The 24,656-nt window shown below is 53.9% G+C and overlaps 1 protein-coding gene across 3 annotated transcripts; it reads right to left on the bottom strand.

The window, feature by feature from the left end:
* Window positions 1–1,365: 1,365 nt before the first annotated feature.
* Window positions 1,366–24,169, bottom strand: UBA1 (ubiquitin like modifier activating enzyme 1). 3 transcript variants are annotated; one of them, XM_032426675.1, is made up of 27 exons: window positions 20,677–20,897; window positions 16,254–16,376; window positions 15,987–16,103; window positions 15,794–15,852; window positions 15,526–15,694; window positions 15,303–15,437; window positions 14,140–14,246; window positions 13,793–13,883; window positions 13,547–13,679; window positions 12,935–13,032; window positions 12,714–12,860; window positions 12,383–12,559; window positions 12,157–12,261; window positions 11,989–12,069; window positions 11,456–11,611; window positions 9,624–9,789; window positions 9,279–9,475; window positions 7,148–7,212; window positions 6,711–6,906; window positions 5,940–6,014; window positions 5,631–5,820; window positions 3,981–4,069; window positions 3,600–3,692; window positions 3,277–3,468; window positions 1,999–2,100; window positions 1,807–1,907; window positions 1,556–1,691 (listed from the first exon to the last, which is right to left on the bottom strand). In XM_032426675.1, the coding sequence occupies exons 3-27, from the start codon at window positions 16,101–16,103 to the stop codon at window positions 1,556–1,558; spliced, it is 3,177 nt and encodes a 1,058-aa protein (XP_032282566.1). In that variant the 5' UTR covers window positions 16,254–16,376; window positions 20,677–20,897. The 3 variants fall into 3 exon arrangements, with proteins under 3 accessions (XP_032282565.1, XP_032282566.1, XP_032282567.1); XM_032426674.1 differs by lacking the exon at window positions 16,254–16,376 and having other exon boundaries at window positions 1,366–1,691; window positions 20,677–20,814; XM_032426676.1 differs by lacking the exons at window positions 16,254–16,376; window positions 20,677–20,897 and adding an exon at window positions 24,043–24,169.
* Window positions 24,170–24,656: the final 487 nt, after the last annotated feature.

Genomic DNA, 24,656 nt, shown 5'->3' with positions numbered 1-24,656 from the left:
TGTGTTCCTTCTCTTGCTTTGTCTCTGTCAAATAAAATCTTAAAAAAAAAAAAAGTTTGTGTTCAAGTCTCAGATGGTAGCAACAGTGGACAAAGGTGTGGAGTGTTTGGGGGTACTCTTGAGCAGCAATGGGAAAGTATCTCTGGAGGGAAAACCTCTCCACTTGACCTAAGCAGTTAGCATCACCACTAAATAGATGCCAGAGGTAAAGCACTTCAGTCCCCAATGTCCTGGAGAGGAATAAAAAGGAAGTATGGAAGGATGAGGTCACCCAAGCAGAGTAGGCCAAGGAAAAAAATAATCACGAGAGGGAAGTGGACAAGGGCATACACTGTGCCTGGGGTCTGGAGCTGGCCCAGGAAGCAGCAGATGTGGGGGCAGGCTGTGATGAGTGTCAGGCCAGGTTCAGGGATAGGTTGTGCTATTCCCAGTACCCAGGTTTGAATGAAGGAATGAGGGGTCTGTTTCCAAGTGGGAGAAAAGTTGGGCTTCTGGCTGGGTGAGGGAGAGATATGAGTGGCATCCCCAGGCATCAGGTGGCCAGTCTGATTGGTGCTTTCAACTGTCTGGAGTGTTCTGTCAAGACCAAGGACAAGCATAGGCAGCTCTGCAGTCCTGCGGGGGTGGGGGGGGGTTGCTGTGCTGAGCCTGCTCTAACTAATCAACAACCCACAGCTGGCTCTCTTCTCAAAGGTAGGAGGCCTCGGGACAAGCAGACCAGGCCTGAGGGGGAGCAGGGTGGAGTGGGAAAAGGGCTTTTCCTCCACAGATGTTCTCAGCCAAATATTTTCATTAAAAACTGCAAAGTCTGCATAGTTACGGACATTCCTCAGTCCAACAGAGCTGTTTAGGCCCCCCCTGCAGCTGGGAAGTTGAACAAGGGCACCACAGGAACCACTGATGGTAAAGACTTGTCCAGGGGCTCAGTGCTTTAAGCCAGATGGGAAGGCATCTGTCCCCCCACCGGCCAGGACATAAGCCATGCTGACCAAGCCCTGGCTGACGGGTCGCAGTTAGCTTTCTTCTTCACAGAAGGAACAAGGTTAGAGAAGTTACAGGACTTGCTCAAACACGACTACTACCTCTCAAAATCAACATGGCAGGGAGTTAGGAGTAGGTGGAGCCGGACAAGGTGGAATTTGAATCCAGCTCAAATACAGTCACACGGACCCAGGTACCTGTGCTCTGTGCCTCCATCTCATCTCTTCCCAAGCGGGGAGGGTGGGAGGAAGAAGTGGCAATTCCCACCTTTTCTCTGCCCAGGCAACTGGCACAGCTAGGGTGGGGCTGAACCCTCTGGGCTACCACTTGAACCGACAGCTCCGGAAGTCCCTCCCTTCCCTGGAAGCACCAGGGCGTGCCACATCTGGGTTAATAATTCTTTATTAGGATTCAGGTTCCAAACAAGGTAGAAAGCAGCGGCAAGAGGGGTGCGGGGTGGGGGGTGAGGAGGGAACACCAGGCGTGGCTAGCTGGGCCACTGCCAGAGGCCCGATGGGAGCCCTGGGCTGGAGGGGGGCAGGGCTGGGGCCAGCCTACTGCGCGTGCACGGGGGTCAGCGGATGGTGTATCGTACATAGGGGACCTCAACATCCTCGCCGCTCTCGTCGTTGCAGCACAGCTCAAGCACCAGCGCCCGCACATGGCGGCCCAGCTTTCGCTTCGACACACGGCTCACGATCTCGGTCATCCTGGGGGGCGGGGGAGCAGAGGCTCAGGGAGGCAGAGGCAGAGATGAAGGGCAGTGAACGGGGGTGGAACAGCTGCAAGTGGAGGCCCTCCGCCACCCTCCCCCCCGCAACTCACGGCTGATCCAACCGTTCCTTGAGCTTGGCGGCTGGCATGAAGAAGGAGTAGAGCATGGACACACCCTGGGACAGCATGGTGATCTCCAACTTATGCTCTGTCTGGAGGAGGGGGGAGGGGGACAGCAGCGTCATGGGGGTGGACAGCCCAGCGAGCCTCGCAGGTGGGATGAGAGTGAGGGAGGGGTCTCACCTTAAAGTAGTCCAGGAACTGTTTGAGTGTCATCTCCTCGCCGTTAGGCTGCAGCCCCTGGACCTCAAAGCGATCCCACAACGTCCACTCCTGGTTATAGTACTGCGGGACAAGGAACAGGGCTGATGGGCTGGGGGCCACCACAGGGTCCGGCCCCGTCAGTCCTGGCCTCGCCCGCCCACCACCATGTTAGCTCAGACTAACATGCTAAGTCAGATTGCAAGCCTCTTTTGTCAAAAACATGTGGCTTCCGTCGCACCTTGAGCCCTGACACCCTTCAGTGACCGATGACCGACATGGCCTAGTAACTGGGATCCTGTTCTGTTCTCATCTCCTACCCACCCTCATCCTCTCTCTCACTCTGCTCTAGTGACTTACTCTTCCTCAAACATGCCAGGCATGCTCCTACCTCAGAACCCTTGGAGAGACTCATCCCTCTGCCTGGAATGCTCTCCCCTACCAGGAGCCTGCGTGGTCTGCTTCCTCCCCTCCTCCAAGTCTGGGCTCACAGGTCATCTTTTCAGCAGGGCCTTTCCTGAGCATCCCACATTTAAAGGCCCCAACCCAAGCCCTTGCCACCTGATACTCAAGTCCTCCTTACCCTGCACTCTTTTTTGGAGGTTCTAAAATAATTTATCATGTTATTTATAGAATCTATTGCACAGGGGCGCCTGGGTGGCTCAGTTGGTTAAAGGACTGCCTTCGGCTCAGGTCATGATTCTGGAGTCCCAGGATCGAGTCCCGCATCGGGCTCCCTGCTCAGCAGGGAGTCTGCTTCTCCCTCTGACCCTCCCCCGTCTCATGTGCTCTCTCATTCTCTCTCTCAAATAAATAAATAAAATCTTAAAAATAACTAAAAAAAAAAAAAAAAAAGAATCTATTGTACAAATAAATACAATCCTAGCACCTACAAGAGTATCTGGCACACAGGTACTCAGTAAATATTTGAAGCAAATTAATGAATGAAGCAAGTAAAAGTATTTACCATAAGAAGCACCCAATAAATGTTGGTTGCTATTATTATGTTATTAATAATCTCTCAGGATACAATTAAAAGATCCCATCTTTTCTGAGGGCTTCCACAGGCAGGTTCAGACCAGTGCTTAGCACAGAACAGGGTCTGAGAATAAATGAATAATGTGTGCACAAAGGGAATAAGTAGGTGCATGCTGACAGAAACCCTCACCTGGTGACAGGCTATGAAAACAAACTAAAGCAAGCTGCTCTACAGAGAAACATCCCACTCACAAACCCAGCGGCCCTGATGCAGGCCCTTACCTGGTGACGGGGTGCAGCAAGGGGTTCAGAGAAGGCAAAGAAGGGCAGGGCCAAGTTGAGGAAACCATTCTTGTAGGAGTCAAGCTGTCGGTGCCCATGCACCACTTTATACAACTCCAGACACACAAGGCCAACCACAGCTGCTGTGGTCGTGGCAATGGCGGGGATGATCTTCCCTGCAATCAGCTTGCTCTGTGAGGCAGGAAGGATCAAGACACGTGGTAGTTAAGGTAGAAGAGGCTCAGAGCCTACACAGAATGAATGGAACGTGGAAAACTCAAGCCTGGGGGGTGGGGGTGAAATCAGGTCCAGACTCCCCTCACCTTGTGCCGGTCTGCAGGGGGAATGTCATAGTTCTCTGCCCGGAGGTTGGATGCAGCCACAATGAAATCCATATGGAAATTGCTGTCATCATCCTTTTATGAGTGGGGGAGGGAGAAGGGGAAGGGCGGGGAGATGATGAGAGGATCAGAGTCGGAGGAGGAAAAGGATTCCTGGCCCCTGGGGACACAAGTATCCTCCACTGCAATGACCTGCAGGGTTCTCTCAGATCACAAAGGCATGGCTGGGAACATCTATACGTTCAGGGCCATGTGGCAGGCCCATGATCCAATCCCCGTTAAAGACCTGCGGCTGCCTCCAAATCCCCATTGACCCGTTCTGTCTAGCCATCCCCCTGCCTGCCCAGGGACCCGACCCAGCACCTTCTCAAAGTCGATGGGATACATCTTGAATCCAGGGAGCTTTTCTGGACTGGGCAGTGTGGCCTTGAGCTCCTCGAGACGGCTATCATCTGCAGGAAGAAAGAGACCCCACTGACCCTTTAGATCCCTGGCCAATGTCTGAGGTGGAAACGGGAGCCAGGGCAGGGGTGGGGGCAGGGAGGGCAAAAGATGTTCAGGTAGAGAAGACTTGAAAAGGAAAGTTATCCTGGGAGAGAGGAGGCACAAGGCGGAGAGGCAGAGCAGGACAAGAGAGCACAAACCTGAAGGAGACAGAAAGGGGGCAGGTATGTGGAGAGAGAGCTCTCCAGAGACCCTAAGGAAGACATCAGGAGGAAGTGAACATGGACAGATCCAGAGATCTGGATGGGAGATCTGTAGATCCTGGGGAGAATGTTACAGAAAGAGGTGGGGTGACATGGAGAATATGGGGGAGGGGGTGCGACAGGGGTATGAAAAAAATATACAGAGGGGATACTGGGGGGAACATGCAGACGTGGAGATAGAGGAAAGATATGGGGAGGGAAAAGAAGATAATGAAGAGGAGAGAATTGGGGCATGAGACATGTAGGTGTTATGTATCCCATACACACTTTACATGTATCATTTATATACATTTTACGTATACCTTACGTACATTACGTAGATCTCAATGTACAGTTATGCAGCTATATGCATGTATATACATATGTACGTAAGGAGAAAATGGAGGAATATAGAGACGAAGTGAAGGCAGATGTGGAAGGAGAGATGGGAAGAAACATACGGCGAGTAACATGAGGGGGTAGAGATTTGGGAAGGGAGATGGGGAGACGACGGGGGAGATAACAGGAGAAGGGAAAAGACCGATGGAGAGGAAGATGGGGAGCATGGAAGATAATGCAGGGAGAGCCACATAGCTGCAGATGCTGTATCTAGTCTACGGACGGGGAGAGGTACGGAGCGGAAGATAGATAAATCCACAGACTGGGCGTCAGAAAACTACAGCACTGAGCCCAGGTCAGCCCACCACCTGCTGTATCAATAAAACTTTACTGGAAAACAGCCACACGCGTTCATTTACACATTGTATATGGCTGCTTTTGTGCTTCAACTGCAACAGGTGATTAGCCGCAGACACTCTATGGCCTGCAAAGCCTGGGAGTCACTATTTGGCCCCTCACCTAATACGCAGCATGAGCTGGAAGAAAGAGATGGAGAGAGATGGGGAGTTGGAGGAGAGAGACATGGAGAGGAAGATAAGGAGGGAGTTCTGGGGAAAGATTTATGGAGGGCAATATTAGGGTGAAGAAACATACAGAGGAACACAGGGGCCAGATGTCAAGGCACAGAGACCACTGGTGGAGATCATACCCCCCAAAGAAACATAAAAAAAGAAACAGAAGTTCTTTTTTGCAAGGCAAATACACACAGAAGACCAGAGAGTGGGGAGAAGGAGCGAGGGAGACAATTTGCCCCAACCGAACGACCTTCTTCACACTTTAGGAGAAGGGAGACTCAAAGGAAGGTGTGGGGAAGTCTCAGGCCTGGGGCAGCAGAGCAGAGCCAGGGGCAGAGAACAGGTGGGGAGGCTGGCCTGGGCAGGGGACAAGGGGGGTGGTGACTCCTGGCCGACTGGCCAAACACCCTCACCAACTGAGGCATTGGCGCTCTGCAGCTCCTGGTCAGAGACGTGGATCTTGACGCCAGACTTGGGAGTAAACTCGGGGACCTGCACAGACCGTAGGAGTGTGGCCACAGCAGCTCGGTCCTGAGAGCCTGTCAGCCCATAGGTCTGGGCAAACAGGTTGGCGGCAGCCATCACGTAGTCCAGATGCAGGGGCTGGGGGAAGGCAGGGCCCAGGACGGTGAGGACATCGGCTCTCGCCTGATGTGTCTCAGCCTCCTTCCCTCCCACCCACCCTCCACCTGACCCAAGGAGACCCCAGGGAAGAGACTTACATTGTTGACATCAAAGGTGAGCGGGTGTGGACAGCGTTTGGGCCCAGACCAGAATGGAGCTCCCGAGCTCGTGAGCTAAAGGAGGAGAGAGATTTTTGAGGGGCAGGACTTGAGAGCTCTCTAACAAGCCTAACTCCTGGCTGGGCACCCACAGGGCCCTGGAGTCAGTCATGAAAGACCCAGACTGTAGGGTCCTGTAGATGGAAGTTCCGGTGCCAGGCTGAACCAGGGACCTCGCTGAGCAAACAACTACCAATTCCTGGGCACTCGCTTTGTGCAAGATATGCAGCCATTTCACAAACTCTTACGGACTGCCAGGCACTGTACTAACTTACTATTAGTAAGTACCAATAAATCCTCACAAAACTCCTGTGAGGTAGATTACCGTCATGTCTACTTCGCACGTGAGAAGACTGAAGTGCAGAGGAAGTCATGTGACTTGCCCAAGTGCAAATGGAGCTGGGAAGCGAAGCCATATGGATTCTTGCGCTCTGGACTACAAAATTTCTCCCCCATAATCTGTTCGGCCCTGGGAGTCTAGCAGGGCTCAGGACACGCCACAGGCATAGGAAACAGAAACACAAGTCTCTTGCTCCAAGGCAAGGCAACGGGAAAAACGGGTCAGACTTAACCCGTCTTCTGAGAGCCCCATGCCCTGGGGTACCTGCCACAGCCAGACTCCTGGCCGGGAAGAGCATGTGGAGAGCCCACAGCAGGTTCCTGTGCCGGGAAGACGCACTGCGCCAAGCGGCCGTGGCCGGCGGGCATTACCTGGTCGGGAGGGAAGTTATGCAGCAGCTGCCGGATGTTGTTAGAGTACTGGGTGTGCCAGTGGTGGCAGGCCCAGCTCACGCAGTCGGCCCAGGTCTGTGGCCGCTGCAGCACCAGGCTGCGCTGCACGGCCTCCAGCACCTCCAGGGGTTGGGTGCCTGCCAGCCGCAGGGTCCGCTCCACAAACTTGGGGTCTCTATCAGGAATTGGAGGGGGTCAGAGGGGCAGGATTACACAGTGGCCCTAGGAGTGGGCTCCAGGGCCACCCCACTTTCTCCATGGAAAGCTAGTCCTGACCCCCGGCGATATGAGGCCTGAGGCTTCACTTGACTCATCTGCAAAGTGTGCCTGGTGCTGGGTGTCACTGGTGAGGAAAGCAGGCAGGATGCCTTGGCGGGCAGGCAGGGGATGGGCTGAAGGGGCACCTGGATACTTACGTGAGGTACTGGTTCACGTTTTCCGCCGGCTGCTTGAAGAGGCCCTCAAACTCATCCCGAGCCCACTGCAAGACAGAACAGATGGACGACGTGGAGGGACGGTTGACAACTGGGGATTTGTCATCAGAGAGACCATCAGGGAATGCATCCAATTAGAAGAACACCATTGCTTTGAGAAAAGGGAAGCCCTTTGCCACTGCTCCCCAACCTTCCCCACTCCCCCACCCTCCGGCGCCTCAATTTAAAAACCAATGAACTAAGGGCGCCTGGGTGGCTCAGTCGTTAACCGTCTGCCTTCATTCAGCTCATGATCCCGGGGTCCTGGGATCGAGCCCCACGTCGGGCTCCCTGCTCGGTGGGAGGCCTGCTTCTCCCTCTCCCACTCCCCTGCTTGTGTTCCCTTTCTCGCTGTGTCTCTCTCTCTGTCAAATAAATAAATGAAATCTTTAAAAAACAAAAAACAAAAAACCCCAATGAACTTGATCTGGGCGGTGGTTACACTAGTGTATGTGTGAAAAAAAAAAAAAAAGATTCTTAAGGATCTGTGTCCCTTACTAAAGATGTTATATGGCGATTAAAAAAAATTTAGTTATATTCTACCATAATTTAGAAAAAGAAAGAAAAAAAATTCAGATCCAAACCAAAAACGATTGCCATACAGGCCCTGGCGCTGAGCAGCAAACAAGACAGACGCTCTACACTCTGAAAATTCCCAAGGACAGTAAATGCATTCACTGGTGAGGGAGTTTGGAGGAGAGCGCATCTAGGTTCAATCCCCAGCTCTCCTACCTAGTATCCAGTTTGGGGACTTCAGAAACACACAGCAACACTTATCTTCACACCCTCCTTTCTAAAACAGATACCGTAACAATAAGGACTCTGCGGTGGGGTTGCAAAGAAAAAACAAGCAACTACGTATCTACTGAAACGTTCCTAAACCGGCCCCAGATACACAGTAAATGCCAAGTGCTTTCTGAACCGTGAGGCCGACACTGCTATCAGCCCCATTTCACAGAGGAGGAGTCAGGCACGGAGCACTGGAGTCCGAAGTCACACACGGCCCAGTGAGAGCACAGTGGGGACACAAATATGAACATGCCCACTCTGGAACTCCAGGCAGAAGGGAGAGTGGCCGAGGAAACCGGTTTTTCCCTATTTGGTTCTCACCCCCACACTCCTAACTAAACATTCTGAGCAGTTTGTTCCCGAAGACAACAGGGTCTTTCTCATAGCACAAGAGTTCTCGGGCCGCGCTCAGGTTCTGGTTCGTGGCCCTGGGGCCAGCTGCCTAGGTGCGTTCACTCTGTAAGAAGTCAGCCTGATGACAGGCGCACTGGGCTGTATGCTGTATGCACACGCATCACACAAACAGAGTCATCCTGAGAAACTAGCTGTCGAAGCCATTTTGAGCAAGAGCTGTGCACACCTGAAGAGGAACTAAGCACTAAAGACCTAAATAACTGCAAGACGTAGTAAGAAATCACCATTAATTTTGTTCAGCATGAAAGTAGGGTCTTGGTTAGACAGCAGCAGTTCTCACCTGGGAGCGATTTTGCCCCCCGCCCCCCACCCAGGAAGGGAGGGGGTATTGGCAACGTCTGGAGACATTCTGAGTTGCTGCAACTGCCATCTAGTGAGCAGAAGCCAGGGATGCTGCTAAGCACTGGACCGTGCAGAGGACGCCAGCCCCCACCGACAAAGAAGTATCTGGCCCCAAATGTCAATAATGCCAAGGTCGAGAGACCCTGTTATGCAGAGCTCACTTCCCTCGCGGAAGCGTATTAGATTAAGGAGGTGTTATGATAACCACGACACGTTTCAGCACTAAGAAGGAAAAATACAGCAATCTAAGAAAAAAATGTGTCAAAACATTAACAACTATTAAATGTAAGTGAGGAATGATATTTGAGTATTCATCATACCACTCTTTGTATTTTTCTACATGTTCAAAACTTCTCAAAATAAAACAAAATGAATGAATCACTCTAGAAACCCAGGCTGTTGGATGGGAAGCGAGGGAGGAAGGTTTCAAGAGGAAGCACATCCTGAGCTTTAGGCTTGTGACACCTGAGGGGGCCTAGTGGCCAAGAAGGTGCCTGCCCCCACCCCTCTCCCCCCTCCAGCTGATCACCTGCAGGGTGTGCTCAATGGCGTTGGGGAAGTTCTTCAGAGTGCAGATGGGGATGGACTTCTCAGGCGGATCCTGGCTAGAGCTGTAGGACTCTGTCAGGAAGGGGATCACCACCTGCACATTGCCCTTGGTGCCCAGTGTGCCAGACTCCAGCAGCGGCTTACGGTAGTACACACAGCGGCGGTCCATGTACATGCCTATTGGGGGGGTGGGGGGTGGGCAGACCGTGTGTATGTCAGGAATGTCAATAGAGAACGTAAAAACAGACACCCCTAATACATACACACACGCGTGCGTGCGCACACCACCTTTGCCCCTGACCTCCTCGCCCGCCTCCAAACTCACGGGCATCCACATTGTCGAGGGCATTGGCCACACCATCCAGGTTTTGGAAGAAATCGTCATCATAGATGCGCTCCGTGTCAGGGCCCACACGGTTCTGGTGGCTCGTCACCCGGATGTGCGGATTCATCTGACGCACAGCTGCAGCGGCCGTGTCTGACTTTAACTTCTAGGGGGACGAGGGCAGGATGGGAACACGGGGCTCAGCTCTTCATGCATTCACCCAATAAACTTCTATAGAGTGTCCTCCTAAACATGGATTTACTTAATGCCCGGGAAGAACCAGGTTCTGAGTTCAGAAGGCTCCCTAATTTAGCAGGAGACAGTGTTCGACAGCGCCCCATGGCCAGGGCTGGGACAGAGGTGGCAGGGGCTCAAGGAAAGGAAGCAGTGAACAAATGCAGATCAGAGGCAAGAGGCCAGCCACTCTGTTTCTACACCTACCCAACATTTACTGTTCTTTCAGATAACAGCACCCAGAGCTGGGATCCATCCTCTCAAACGAAACGATCCTTTCAAAGGCCAGGTCAGGTCATGTCCCTCCTCTGCTCAAAACCCTCCCCTGACTCCCCCTCTCCACAGAGGGGAAAAGGAGTTGGCCCCCACTTCCCCTAGCTCATCTCCTACCCCTCTCCCCACCATCAGGATCCTGGCCTGGAGCGCTCTGAACCCAGAAAAGGGGGGCTCTACTCCCTTCCAACCTCCAGGTCTGCAGAACCGAGCCCTTCCCTAACCACTGTAACCAAAACTGCCAACCCATCTTCCGGGGGTGCCCGACTTCCCTTTGCTTGCTTTTGTTGTTTCCTTTGCGCGGCACTTATCAGCATTAACTCCAAACCTCACCCTTACACCGTGTTGCTTGCTTACGGTCTGCCCTCCCCACTCCAGAAGCTTTCTTTCCTCGCTGTATCCCAAGTGCCGAGAGAAGTGCCTAGACCAGTGGCTACCTGGTTACTGAGTCAATGAATGGCGAGGGGAACAGATCCTGGGCAGGCACACATGGCCCTGTCACCCACGGAAGACTTCACAGCTCGAGCCGTGTACGGCCCGGGGTCCATCCGGCAGGGAAGAGTGAACCTAGCACAAATGTCCTCCTAGGGAAGGCCTGCTGGCAAGGCCGGCCCTTGGTTGGCACCTGGGAACCTGGATTTCGGGAGGGTTCGCACCATGCCTTACCTGGTAAGGGTGGCTCCCTGTGCCTAGACTGCTTATGCAAAATACGGATTCTGCTGAATTCCTGCTTTCCTTCTGGGAGGCTGGAATTTGGGTATGTGCCCAGCAGAGGGTGCCTACGTGACCAGCCCATAGTAAAAGCCCTGGGCACTGAGTCTCTAATGAGCTTCCCTGGTTGGCAACATTTCACATGTGTTGTCACAACTCGCTACTGGGGGAGTTAAGTGCATCCTGTGTGACTCCGGGGGAGAGGAGTCTTGGAAGCTCATGCCTGGTCTCCCCCAGGCTTCGCCCCGGGCGCCTTTTCCCTTTGCTGATTGTGCTCTGCATCGTTCTGCCGGAAGAAATCATAGCCATGAGCTGAGCCCTGTGAGTCCTCCTAGTCAATCATCAAACTTTGGAGTGGTTTGGGGGACCCCCAACACACTGTCCCAACCAGCACTGATAAGAGGTCAAGGGAAAAAAAAAAAAAGTGAGATGAAAAATGGCAGATTCAACGCAAGGATACTCAAGAAACGTTTCCTGAATGAGGCAGAAAAGCTGAGACAAAGAGCTGAAGGAAAAAGGTGGAAAGGCCTCCCTCCTTTCCAGAAAGAATGGAAACAAAAGACAGGAGGAAAGCCAGAGGACAAAATCCCACCCCCTCTCCCCATCCCACTCACCGTGACGTCCCAGGGCCGGAACAGAAACTGCCGGTTCAGATTTGACTTCTCAATAGTGTCCATGTCTGTGACAACAATTTCTCCGCCCTCCCCACAGCCCAGCCCGATCATGGCGAAGTTCTTGAGCAGCTCACAGCCAATGGCTCCTGCACCCACCTAGGAGGCAGCCGAGAAGAGGGACAGAGGCCGGGTGGGGTAACACAGGTGAGCGTGACGGCACGCACTCTTCCTCACTCCCCCCGAAGACAGCAGGGGAGGCGAAGTGAGGCTAGTGCCACATCCTCAAGTCCCAGAACTCTAAGAAATAACCCGGAGCCATCTGAGGGAAGGCAGCAACGGCGGGCGGGTGGGGCGGGGGGGGGCACGACACAGAAGGACGCACTAGGCTTTCCCTTGAGATCAAGAAAGTGGCAAAAGGCACGCAACGGAGGTACCAGAACCAAAAGACCTTCCCTCGGGAGGCAAGAGACTCCAGAAGAGGTGGCCAGAGGCCTGGGAGGTGCAGGTAGAGAACATCTAAGGGGATCACTCACTAGGAAGTACTTCTGCTTGCCCAACTTCTCTTGCAGGTCGGAGCCAAACACGGCCACCTGCCCATCATAACGGTTCTGGCGCTGAAGAGTGCAAAGGAAGGAGGGTCAGAGGGGGTCTCGCCAGAAATGCCCCCAATGATGTCTTCCCCGTGGGCCCCACTCGCATACCGGGTGGCACTTGTCCTCCGTGAGGGCCTCTTTGTCCTCCGGGAGACACTCCAGGGCATCAAAGTATAGCCACTGCATTATGGGCATAAACTTCCCAGAGCAGGCCTGGGGATTGGGGAGGAGAGAGGAAGCAGTCAGTAGTTAATCGGGACAGATGAACAGTAAGTGATGGAGTCAGGGAGGTGCCTGGCCCACCCCGACCCTGCCCTTCTCCACCCACGCTTACCTTCATGACCTCCTGGGCAGCCAGGCCCCCAATGAAAGCGTTTACGGGTGCCAGATCCCCAGCAGCCACATAGGCCAGCTTTCGGATGAGGTCCTCGTCCAGGTTGTCCTGCTGCACTGCTCGCAGGGCTCGCGCATTCACGGCCCGGGCTAAGGTCACCAGCTCTGTCGCATCTTCCTGGTGGGGCAGAAGAAACCAAGAAGGCACCTGTCAGGCCACTGCGGGAAGAGGGATGGAGAGGGGAAGAGGAGAGGGAGAGTGGACGGGTAGAGGCACAGTGGGCCTTCAGTGCCAAGGTCACCTGCCCTGGTTGGCCCACCCACTCACCCACCTCATTGCGGGGCCGAGGGGGCCGGCCATGCTGAGCACAGAACTGGTGTAGGGCCTGGAAGCCAATGTGCAGCTGGGCGGGCCGGGAATACTTGGCAAAGTCCGTCATCACGAAGTCAGGCTCTGCCAGTGAGGCCAGCAAGGATTTCTGTGGGGGGCAGGGCATCAGAGCCTAGAAATGCCCAGAACCACCCCCCACCCCCCACTACCCACCACACTCACAAAGCTGATCTTCTTAGGTACTTTGACCTGACTGACAATGCCTCCACGGATGTAATCAGAGAAGCTGGAGGTGTCACAGATGCTAAAGGTGTAAGGACCTAGGTAGACAGGGAAAGGGTCAGGCTATCTGCCTTCCCTAAAGCCCACAACACCCTCAAGATAAGGGAAAAATCCATGGATTTTCAGGGAGCTTGGTCATCGGGAGGCAAGACCCCACCCCGGGTTCTACTTTGACATCAGAAACCATCTCCCCTCTGCCCAAGACCCAGGCTCAGAACCCATGAGATCCTGTGCTCTTGGATCCAAGTCTACACTAGAAGACATTCTCTGCTCCCTGTCCACATCAGCTCAGACATGAGCGGATCCTCTGACCTGCTCTGTTCAAACGCCAGAGACCTTTTCCCTGTCAGCGCAGATACCAGGGACCTGTTCGCCTATGAACAGCTCGAACACGAGACAGCACCTCTACCCCAGGCCCACCAGCTCTGGCTGGACCACAGGGGGGTCTGTCTCTGATTCATCTCGGACACCCAGCATGTGTCTGTCTCCCCTCGCTCAGAGCCCAGGGTCATACCTCTTATCATCCCTGATTCCTCCACAGCCCTAGCTCACCCAAGACTTTGATCTCCATGGGCTGACTTCCGTTGAGTTCAACCATGCCCTGTACTTCTGAAAAGGAGACAAAGTCGCCATTCTCAAACCCATGTCGGGCCTCATCCAGGCAGGTGACCACACCGGGGTTGTCCTGATTATTAAAGGAGAAATGAACCTCAGAGGCGGGTTCAGGGTACCAGGAGCAGACAGAAGGCTTGCTGCTGCCCATCCGCCTGCCAGGACCCCTGAAGCTGATCTCCTCACCTTGGTGACCATAGAAACCATAGCACTGAGTGGCTGCTCCCCGTTGGAATCTGTGAGGATCATTTCCTCTCCAAAGTCACAGAAGAGCTGCCTGTAAAGGGAGGCAACAGGGCTGATGCCCCAGACTCCCATGCTCACGGGGACCCGCGTGTCCCTCGAGATGCAGCGAATACTTGCTGAGCAAATTCAGCCCATCACTGCTGGGAATCACACAGCGCTCATGTCACGTGGGGAGAAGTGGACACACAGAATCCAAAACCCGAGTGGCTGAGGGGCAGGGCGGTGACAGCTCAGGGGTCTTGGCCCGGGCCTGGCAGGGGTCGGGGAACCAGGGTGGGGACACTCACCCAAACAGGCCCCGCGTGTCTGCCACCACCAGCTTGATGCCACGGTTGTGACAGAACTCACCGACCCGCAGCTGGTCCTCCAGGGGGGTGTTGGTGAGGACCACCACCTGTGGAGAGATGGAGGCTCAGGGCAAGGGCCCGGCACCAAGGCAAAGGAGAGAGAATAATGGAGGAAGGCTGGTGCCTGGGGCCGGGGCGGGGGGGGGGGGGGGGGGGGGGCTCAGAAGAGTTCTTAAAGCTTTCAAAGTATCTATCATGGTTCAGTAGATACTTTCACAAAGTATCTACTATTTATCAAATTCAGCCAGGGTGAGACCCAGAGAAAAGGGAAATGCGAATCCCTGCATCAGGGCAGGCAAAGTAGCCGGCAAGGCAATGAGACAGCCAGGAGGAGAGAGTGTGAACAGGGAACTCATTTACGCACCAACACCCACTGCCGCCCGCCTACAACCCTGCCTTGCCCCGTGAGACACAGGAGTAAACCTCCCTCCGCAGCCCAAGTCTGAGCTCACTCCTACCACACCCGCTCACTCCTACCACACCCGCTCGCTCCCAATTCTCGAGACAGTGCCTGCTGAACCGGGTGCCTTGGGACTTCGCTCTCTGCCGGAATGCCCACCCTTCCCCGCCAGGGCCAGCTCCTCCAACTACCTCAGGCTCAGCGGCGGTGCCCTGGCCCGCTGGGACACCCCAGGGCAGAACCTCAGCCCCCACAGCTCCTCTTTCCGGCTCAGAGTTTTTATTTAACAAACAAGCAGACGGCCCTTAGCACGTGCCAGCTGGTATCCCAAGCACTTAGCCCTCACAAAAACTCGATGAACTGGGTACTACTACAGGTCCCAAGTCCACAAACAAGAACAAAATAAACCAGAGGAGATCGAGTGGCCTGCCTGAGGGCATCCTAGTAGAACTGGAGACCCACGCTAGGGCAGTCTGGCTCCAGCCTGTGCTCATAACCACCACGCTGCATGGGTCTGCCCATTCACAGCCCCACCCCCCCCGAAAAGGGAGGTCCAGGGTCTAAATCCCACCTGCGTCCCCGACACGAAACCTGGCACAGAGGCTAGCTCATTTACCAGAGAACTAATGAACAAAGCAAAGATGGACTGGGAGAAGAGTGGGCAGGAGGCTGGGCGGTGCGCCCCCTCCCCCCAGCAAGGTACCTGAAAGCCACTAAGGAAGTCATCAACCAGAGGCCCGGTGTAGGCAGTGACAGGCACGTAGCTGTTGAGCTCGGCGAGGCGGGGCTGGGAGACCTCAGCCCGGTTCTTACCGATGTCCTCCTCCCGCAGGTAGAACTGCAAAGGGGAGCCAGGGAGGAAGGGAGTGGTGGCAGAGCCCGGGGGACTGGCACCTCTGCCAGGGAGAAGGACTGCCAAGAAGTACCTGGGAGGAGAGGTCAGCCCACTGGGCAGTGCCCTGGTCATGCAGGGTGACAGCCTTGACCCCACCAAGGATGATGTTCTTGGCAATCTCCACACCCAGGCCCCGCAGGCCTGACACCAGGACGCTAGAGGTCTGGAGCCGCTTCATGGCCTCATGGCCCAACACGTACCTGCCAGGTTGGGGGGTGTTCCGGGTCAAAGTCTGGCCCTCCAGACCCTGTCCTCCCAGTGCCCCTCCCGCTGCTTGGCCCAACCTAGGCCCCACTTACAGCTGCCGGGAGTAAAGGCCCTCATCTATGTCTGCTTCACTGCCGTTCTTCGCCATTCCCTAGGAATAGAGAAGAAGAACAGGTTTGGGGAGATACAGAGGAGGGCGTGGACAGATACACAGTGATACGGAAGGCTCTCCCACCCACCACTCCCACCACCCTGCCCGCCAGGGTGCAGGAAGAAGACGCTTACGTTGGTTGGCACCGAGGGCACTTCGGACAACACGGAGTGGGCAGGGGAACAGTTAGAACCCGGCTTTGGATCAGGCCCGGACACGCGACGTTTCTTGGACAGCGGCGAGCTGGACATCTGGAAGGGAAAAGGAGGGTCAGAGGTGAGCCTGGGGCATGTGAGTGCTGCAGCTGGTTAGTGGTGACTGTCGGGGTAAGGGAAGACTTAAGGGCTGGTATCTCCATTTTACGGAAGAGGAGGCAGGTACAGAGAGGTGAGGTGACTTGCCCAGGGTCACACAGCTGTCAGAGCTAAGATCTGAACCCAGGTGGTCTGGCTTGCAATCCATGCTGCTGACCACTAGGCCATTCGCCTTTCTCCCCAGCCCAGCATGAGGGAGAGACTCCAGTCCTGCGGGGTGAGAGGAGTGACATGAAGAATGTCCTTGTGGGAAAGTCAGAGGAGGCTGTAGGCTCAGGTCAGACCTTGCCACTCTTTGACAGACCTCATTTAAGCCCTGTGGGCTCGGTTCCCTCACCTGTGCAACAGGGCTGACAGGGCCACTTACCTACCCCATGGAGTTGCCGAAGTGACGAAAGAGAGCCCAAACCACAGAGCCTGACACAGAGCGGACAGGCAACAACAAGCAGCCGTTCTCCCCCCCCTTAGCCCCGGCGACAGGGGCGCAGGAGGGAAACGCGGCTTAGACTTCCATCAGGGTGGCATGATGGCGGGAGACACCTTGCCAGAGACCCAGTCCCCGGAGGGGCCCAGGGAAGAGAGTTTTCTGAAGCCCACCGCACCCCTCCCCCCAGCTCTGGGAGGGGAAAGGCCCAGGCCAATGAAAGAGGTCACGGGGAGAGACAACACACACACTTCCCAAGCCCTGTCTGCACGTGGAGCCCCTTAAACAGGTTGACAATAATGGTGGATGAATATTTATCAGGAATCCTCCCTGTGCCAAATGTCATACTAAGTAAGCACTTTATGAGCCTTGCCTCACTTTGTCCTCAGGGTGTCTCCGTGAGATCTGGACTACTATCTATCAATAACATCCCCCAACTCACACTGGAGAAAAAAAATTCACTCGGGGACATGTGGTGACTTGACCGAGGTTCCCACAAACACAGTGGCCAAGCGGGGCCCGGACCAGGATCTGCTGACCCTGAAGCCTAGGCTGCCGCCCGGTGTTATCACATTCCTTCCCCTCCATGGTCCTGACCCTGCAAGGCGGGGTTGAGCACCCTTGCCAGACAAATGAGAAAACCTGAGCTCATGAGGTCAAGTTAACCTGCCAAGCATCACATACTGGGTCCCAGAGACAGAACAATAGATAGAGCCTGCTGTGAGAGTGAAATCTGTGTGTGACTGGATCCACATGCCGGAAACAACAGGACCCTCGACCATTTCCCCTCACCACCAATGCTCTCCTAAGCCACTGTCCTCCTACACTGGGCCTTTTCTGACCCCCCCCATCACACTGAGCACCCCCAGTGCACCTAAGGTTCCATCTTGGCACCTGTCACACTCTGAGACTAGGCAAGAAGACAGGAGCTCCCTCCCCATCATCTACCAAGAGCTCACTGCCCGTCAATCACACGGTAAAGGGCTTTGTCTAATCCCAACAATGCCCATGAACGAGATAACCTCATGCCCACATCACAAGTAAGAAAACAAAAGGCTCGGAGAACTCAGTCACTTGCCCACAGTCACGCAGCTGGTGTGGGCCTGTTTGCCAAATGCCTCCTGGGAGAACAGAGTCAGGATCAAGCTCAGGACCCAGCCCATGGGGCTAAGGGATGAGGTGTGAGGGAGGAGGACCCAGAAGGCAGGAGGCTGGCTAGGGCCCTGGAGCCAACCAACCTAATTACTGGGAATGCAGAGCACTAACCTAGACAAGAAAAAGTTGGTGAATTAGTATGGAGACAAAAGCAAATCATAATTTTTCCACTTACTGACTCTCTGACCTGGGGAAGGGATCTCATTTACTGAGCCCCATTTTCTCCAAAGGCAGGGACAAACAGAACTATCCTCAAGGAGCTGCTGAGAAGGTTAAAAAAAGTCAACTTCTGTGGTCAGAACTCAGCGACTTGAAGACATCAGTAAGCTCCTCCCTGGACACCTGCAGTGGCCTCCATCACTTAGTTATCTCTTTGCCTTGTCACTGCTTTGCTCGTCTGGGACACAGCATCTCGTTTGCTTCCTAAATCAGAGATGACCCAGGGCCAGAGAGATCTTTAATATCTGCACTTTTTATCTCCGCATTCCTGTTGCTGCCAGCAAGGGTCTAAGCAAGTTCTGGGTAACTGTTCCAGAAAAGATTTCAACTGCAGAGATTTGCAACAGCCCAGTCTCAAGGCAAGCAGGAGGATTCTGGGGCAGAAACCCCCGAGAGGAGCTAAAAATTCCCCCTACCCCCAGTACAAAATTGATACCCTTTCTCCCTCAACATATGCTCAGGCCCCAATTAGAACACATATACTATCTGTTGTTCAGCAAAGCTGAACTGGGGCTCAGAGAGTTTCAGAATTTGCCTGAGGTCTCCAAACTGGTGATTTTGAAGCCTGAGCATTCTCTACCACCCAAACCAGAGAAGAAGGTTTGAGGTAGGAGTCCTGGAGCAGGTTTGAGAGGGGGCAGGCACAGGGTCAGGTTATCAGGATGGAGAAGCTAGGGCACAGGATGCTGGGGCCTGTCAAGCCTCCTGGGAGGGATTAACTGAGAAGTCCCTGGGAACATAAAAGAGAGGAGTCAGGAGGTAGTTGTTTGAGCCCATGGAGGCTCAGGAGGAGATGGAAAAGGGGGTTAGAAGTCATGGAAGGCAGGCAGCGGAGGGCCAGGCCAGATTGTTAAGACTCATATCTGGGTCTTTGGAAAGGATCTTTTAGGGAAAGGCCAGGAAATTGCACTAGAGGCCCCCTGAGGCTGCAAGGAGGTAGGAGGGCAGTAGCTGGGCCCCATGGAAGCTACACAGGGAATGGGTGGGGGATTCTGGGGCCCAAGGAGGCTACAGGAAGATGCTGGGGTCTGGGGGGAGGTGTGTTCTCCATCAGGAGGATGCTGGGGCCCTAGGGGTCTCTGCAGATGGATGCTGTTGGCACAGAAAAACCTTTGACCAAAAATAACAGGGACTTGTAGGGAGACAGGTGTCTCTGACATCGATGTCAAGAGTCCCAGGAGACTATCTATGAAGGTGAATGCTAAGTCCTAGGGTGGGGTTGGGGAGGGATTTCTAATGGAGCACAAGGGCCTTGTGTTGATCTCTGATTGGTACATGCTAGGTACGGCAGCTGCTCTAACAGAGTGGAAAGAGGAGGCTGAGCCCAGACAGTTCTGGCCCTAAAAAGTTCAGTAAGCAGATACTGGCTAGGTCTCCAAGTAGGATTGGGTTTCTCTGACCAATTATGTGGAATCCCATGGAGGCTCTGAGAGTAGATGCTGAGGAGGAGGTTTTCTACTCTGACTGAAGACAACTAGGCCTGTTGGGGGAACTGACATCTGACAATGATGTTGGGGTCCTACGAACCTGAAGGCCTCTAACTGATGCTGGGGACCTTGAAAGACTCTGAGGACAGATTCTGAGGCCTGATGTGAGGTTAAGGGATCTGTGAGAGAAGCTGCAACCTTGGTTGGCTTTTGAAGGCAGAGGTTGAGTGAAGGGTGGGGTTTGAGGTGAGTCTGATGGAGGGGGCTGGAAGGCAACAGGGTCTGCAAGGGCAGGTGCTGGCCGGGGGATCCGTGATGGAGAATTATGTATCCGAACAGTTCCACCCTGGTATTTGGTCCTTCGGGAGGCTCTGAGGGAACATCCTGGGAGTTAGGAGTGTGTGATCAGGGAGCTGCTGAGGCCCACAAGAGGCAGTCTCCAAAGAGAATACTGAGACCATGAAAAAGAGCATTCCCTTAAAGTAGAGAAAGTCTCTAAAAGCAGATGCTAGAAATGAAAGGAGTCTCTAAAGGTAAATGTTGAAGAGAACCTCTGATTAGAAATGCTGGGCCCAGAGGGCTTTCTGATGGAAGATGCTAGGGCCAGATTGGGGTTGGAGATGTGGAGAACCGGTCTCTGACATGGAGGCCAGGCCCAAATTGTCTTTGACAGGGTCTAGTTTCCTTGGAGGCTCTACGGGCAGATAATGCCTGTGTGAGTTGGGGGAGGAGGCAGAGCGATCTGAAGGAAGCTGCTAGAGAAGACTTACAGAAATGAAGGCCTTCCCCGGGGTCTAGCCCCTCTTGGAAGCTGTGAGAGCAAATACTGAAAGACTAGGACGGTCTGAAAGTAGACTCTGGGGGTAGGGCTTTAATGGCATACATTGGTGGGGGGCTTCGACCAGGAATGTCAATTCCCTAAGTCTCTGTTGGCGACTGAGGGGCGTTCTGACTTGCGATACAAGGTTCAGGACAGGGTCCCGGTCCCTGACTAGGGATACTAGGCCTGAGTCTCTAAAACCAGATCCTGCGGGGGGGGGGGGGGGGGGGGGGGAGGGGGGGATCTGACCCCAAGGTCAGACTTCGGAGCCCGAGGGCTGGTCCAGGATAGGAAATGTCGACCCCGCCCCAAGATCTGTCCCCCTCCCTCCTCCCCACGGATCCCAAGCATCCGAGTCATCACCGCCCATCCCGACATCAGCCTGGCCCAGCGCCGACCCAGGTTCATCCAATGCTTCCCGAAACCCCTGCCCCGGCCAAGGCGCTGAGAAAGGCCGTTTGTTACCAATGCCGGTTCCCCGGGTCGCGCCGCCGCCAACTCCTCTAGGAGCCGAAGCCAAGCCCGGCCGCCACCCTCCTCCTTCTCCTCCTCCTCCTCCTCCCTGCCGCCTGGGCCGCCTAGAATCGCCGCCGCCTGGGCCGCCTTCTCCTCCCCCGGCCGTAGTGGTAGTGCTCGTCCCAGCCACCTCCTTCACCTCCGCCGCCGACACAAGATGGCGGCCGCAGAGCCCGAGGCCGGAACAAAACCTTGAGCCCCACCCCCCAGGAACCCGGATGCAGGCAGGCCGCGCCCATTCATGAATCATGTATAATGGTCCCGGCCTGGTGTAACTCATTCGAAGAGGAAGAGCGCCACCTTGTGGCGAAGGTGGCAGCAACTAGGAAAACAAGTTAAAAAAAAAAACAAAAAACCCAAAAAACCATAGAAGCCACGACCCATGGAACGTGAATAATGAATACATTGTTGCAGCCAGGCTGCCAAGGAAACTAAGAAAGGACCTCAAGCCCACATTTCCTGATCATGAATTATGCATGAGGCCCGGTGGTTGGTGGACTAACTCCCTGCAACCAAAAAGCCAATGTTAAAACATGGCAGCCACGCCCCGTTGCTCATGAATAATTAATAATCTTATAGCAGCCCGGAAGCCAAGGAGACCAAGGCCACATCTTATCATGAATAATGCACGAGGCCCGGTGGGCTGGAACAAAAGGTACAGGTCCGCCTATTGCTGCATCTAATACCCTGTAAGCAGGGAAAAAGGGCTACCACAGGGAAAACACACTCCCCCGGCTCATAAATAATGCATGATGATGCTGCAGCAGCTCAACCTGGAAACTCAGAGAGGTCAAGAAAGGTCCCACCTAGTTACTTATGAATTATGTATGAGGCTGGATGGACAGAAACACTCAAGACAGCCCTGCCCAGCTAGTAGGGATTATAGTACTCCAGGCGAGGCAACACAGCCACGCCTTCCTGTTCATGAGTAATGAAAGACGATGCTGCAGAGCCACAGGGGAAACCCAGGGGGAAGTGTAGCTGCCTTCTCCCCACCCCTGACTAACATCAGGGCTGCCTTGGTCCAACCGAATCCAGACTAATATGCCTTTGGCAGGTGCTTCAGTTTCCACAACTGTAAAATGGGGATAGTAATAGAACCCATTTACCTCATAAAGGCAAAATGTGCTATTATGAAAATCAGAGAATACGGATCAAGGTGTGAGCTAGCAGTGCTGACACAGGGCGATGTTAAATTTAAGTATTATACATTAACATAAAAGAACTATGTCAATATATATTTATATTAATATAAAATTTGTTATGGGTGAGGGTATACTCAGCCACTAGAGAAACCCCCAACTTGGGGCATTATTTAAAAAACAATGTCTTGACCAGGCAATGAAATCTTATTCAGGACTAAAAAGAAAAACAAACAAACAAACAAACAAAATGCGTTGAGACAACCAACCGCCTAGAAGGACAATGGAAAACAGAATGCTAAGGCCACCAGTGTCCACTGAATAGGTAGGATAGAGGACCAGGTCACCAGAGATACAACTGTATACCAAAGCCTCAGGCGCACAATAAGCACCCAATACATTTCTCTCAAATAACAACAGATCATGTTAACAAATCGCATATTATGGTGATGTGTCCTTTCCATGCATTGTGCCACTGATCTCAGGAATGCAGAGCAGGAAATCGGTTCCTTCCTGGCCTTCAGGTCTTAGCTCAAAGGTGACCTCCTTAGAGAGTTCTTGAACCCTCACAAAAATCATTTCCACCCACCGATGACTAGCTGTGTGAACTGGGGCCAGACACTTCACTTCTCTGGGCCACTGTTTCCCCACCCATAAAATGAGAACAATAGTAACCTACCTTGTGATGGAGTTTAAATGAGTAAATGGGCAGAAAGGGCTTAAAACAGTGCCACGCACAAGTGCTGTATGACTAAAACTAGCAGTAATACAGGCCATTAAAGTGGTGGTGGCGGGCGGGGGGCGGGGGGAGGAGGGGAGACATTACGGCATTTGATTATGACTTCAGACTCCGGAACTAGATTGACTGGGTTTGAATCCCGGCTCAGCCACTCACTGACTGTGAGTAACTAACTTTAGGCAAATTACTTAGCCTCCCGGTGTCCCAGTTTTCTCATCTATAAAATGGGATAATAACAACCTACCTCCTAGGATTGTTGTGGGGATTAAATGGGCTAATAAAGTGTGAAATGAGTGTAAACTCATCTGATTATCATTATGCCCATACCCATTTTCAGGCTCACGGAAAGATTTGCCAAAGATCACACAGCTGGCAAGGATCGATGGGATTTGAATCTAGAGCCTGTGTTGATAATCTGGAGTTACTGAGCCATAAGGAATGAACAATGTAGGAGGCCTCCTCCCTTCGCTAGATTTAAGGCTTAAATCCTGGAACCTGTAAGGGAAAGCTAACAGCGGGTCATGCAGATGAAACCGTAAAAGCTACGCCCCTCATGAATTATGCACAATTACGCCCCTAGAAAAGCCACAGAAAACTCGGGGCGCTACTCACCTTTCCGATTAATCAATGAGTTCTAGTTTGCCCGGCGGACTGCAGGACTGCCCTTCAGCACACCCCTCCAGCACGCTGATCCGCCCCCTCGTGAATAATTCACAAGCCGATACTTCCAGCGGACCAGGTGCGAAAGAGGCAAAAATGGGCTTCCTCAACGGCCCCACCTCCTCATGAATAATGAAAAAGCCGCGGCCAACGAAGGCCCGGTAGCACGCTGTCCCCTCGGGAAGAGCCTAGCACACTGGGTTCCAGCGTCCCTTCCACAGCCTGGCCTGGGGGTCCCTCTCCCTAAAAACGTGTGGGCTCCGACCTGTCCAGTCGCCTCGCCCCGAGTATCCAAGCGCGGGGGGACATCATCATAGAACCAGAGGTCACAAAGGCCATAGATACATCCACAATGCCACGTCGGTCCCGAACGTTCCCACTGTCACAGGACCTTTCGTGAAACAAGCTGTCCCAAAATGCCGCCTTGACTTCAGGAACCTCAAACTTCGCCTCTCCCTTTGGGGAGTACCCCCAAATCCTGCCTCATGGACAGAGAACTCATACACGGACCTTAAGGGTCTCCTCAAACATCTCCCTAAACCCTGCCTCCGAGGGGTATATAAATCCTGCCTCCCAGTGATACTCCCGAAAACAGACTCAAAATCCCATCCCGGTGTCCCCAAATGCCACTTCCTAAGGGACTCCTCAAAAACAGTCACCCCGAAACGCCACCCCGGGCCCAGAGCTCCAAATGCGCCCATTAGGGGATCCCCCAAATTGAGCCCCCTCCCCCAAATGCTGCCTAGGGTTTGGGGGCACCGTGCTCCAGCTCACCCCCTGCGCCGGGCGGAAGCCTCGCCTTCCTGCTGGAGATGAGCCGAAGCCACGGGGCAACGGAAGAGCAAACCAGCTCCGTCGTACAAGACCAGAGTTTGCGCGGAGCTCGGAAGCGCGGGGCCTTGAAGGGCCCCCGGTTTGGGACGTACCACAGATGCTTAGCTAGAGGGGCGCCCGCCCCTGCTCCCGCGCCGTCGGCGCCCGTGTCAGACCCAGACAACCCTACGGGTTGTGGTACTTCCCGAGCGCGCGAGGCATGCTGGGCGTGGTAGTCCTGTCTGGCCAGTGCCCGGTGCACGTGGTGGGCTACAGCGCCCAGAGTATGGGAAAATGTAAACCTGGGCTGTGGAATTCCGGGGGCTGTGCTGGGGGTGGGGGAGGGAATGGGAAAAGGGAGTGGAACGTGGGGTACCTCCAGATGTAAAGGCACACCCATCCTACAGATGGGAAGGCTGAGGCTCAGACGGCCAAAGGAGTTCATTCATTTGACATTTATGGAGTTCAAGCTGTGGGCCAGGCGCTAGGGATTCTTCCCTTGCCCTCACGGAGCAGACATTCTAGCGAGAGGGATAGACCATAAATACAGCAAATGAGTAAAAATTATAGTTTCT

This window comes from Phoca vitulina, unplaced genomic scaffold (assembly GCF_004348235.1).
Source record: "Phoca vitulina isolate PV1807 unplaced genomic scaffold, GSC_HSeal_1.0 scaffold35, whole genome shotgun sequence".
Lineage (NCBI taxonomy): Eukaryota > Metazoa > Chordata > Mammalia > Carnivora > Phocidae > Phoca > Phoca vitulina.
The sequence above is the reverse complement of the archived record's forward strand: the minus strand, read 5'-3'. Positions and strand labels throughout refer to the sequence as shown.

Coding starts and splice junctions, on each gene's coding strand:
- UBA1 (XM_032426676.1), bottom strand. CDS start 16,103: ATGTCCAGCTCGCCGCTGTCCAAGAAACGTCGCGTGTCCGGGCCTGAT. Junction 9,476..9,623: donor CCTCGACAATGTGGATGCCC/GTGAGTTTGGAG, acceptor CCCCCCCAATAG/GCATGTACATGGACCGCCGC. Junction 1,908..1,998: donor AGTTCCTGGACTACTTTAAG/GTGAGACCCCTC, acceptor CCCCTCCTCCAG/ACAGAGCATAAGTTGGAGAT.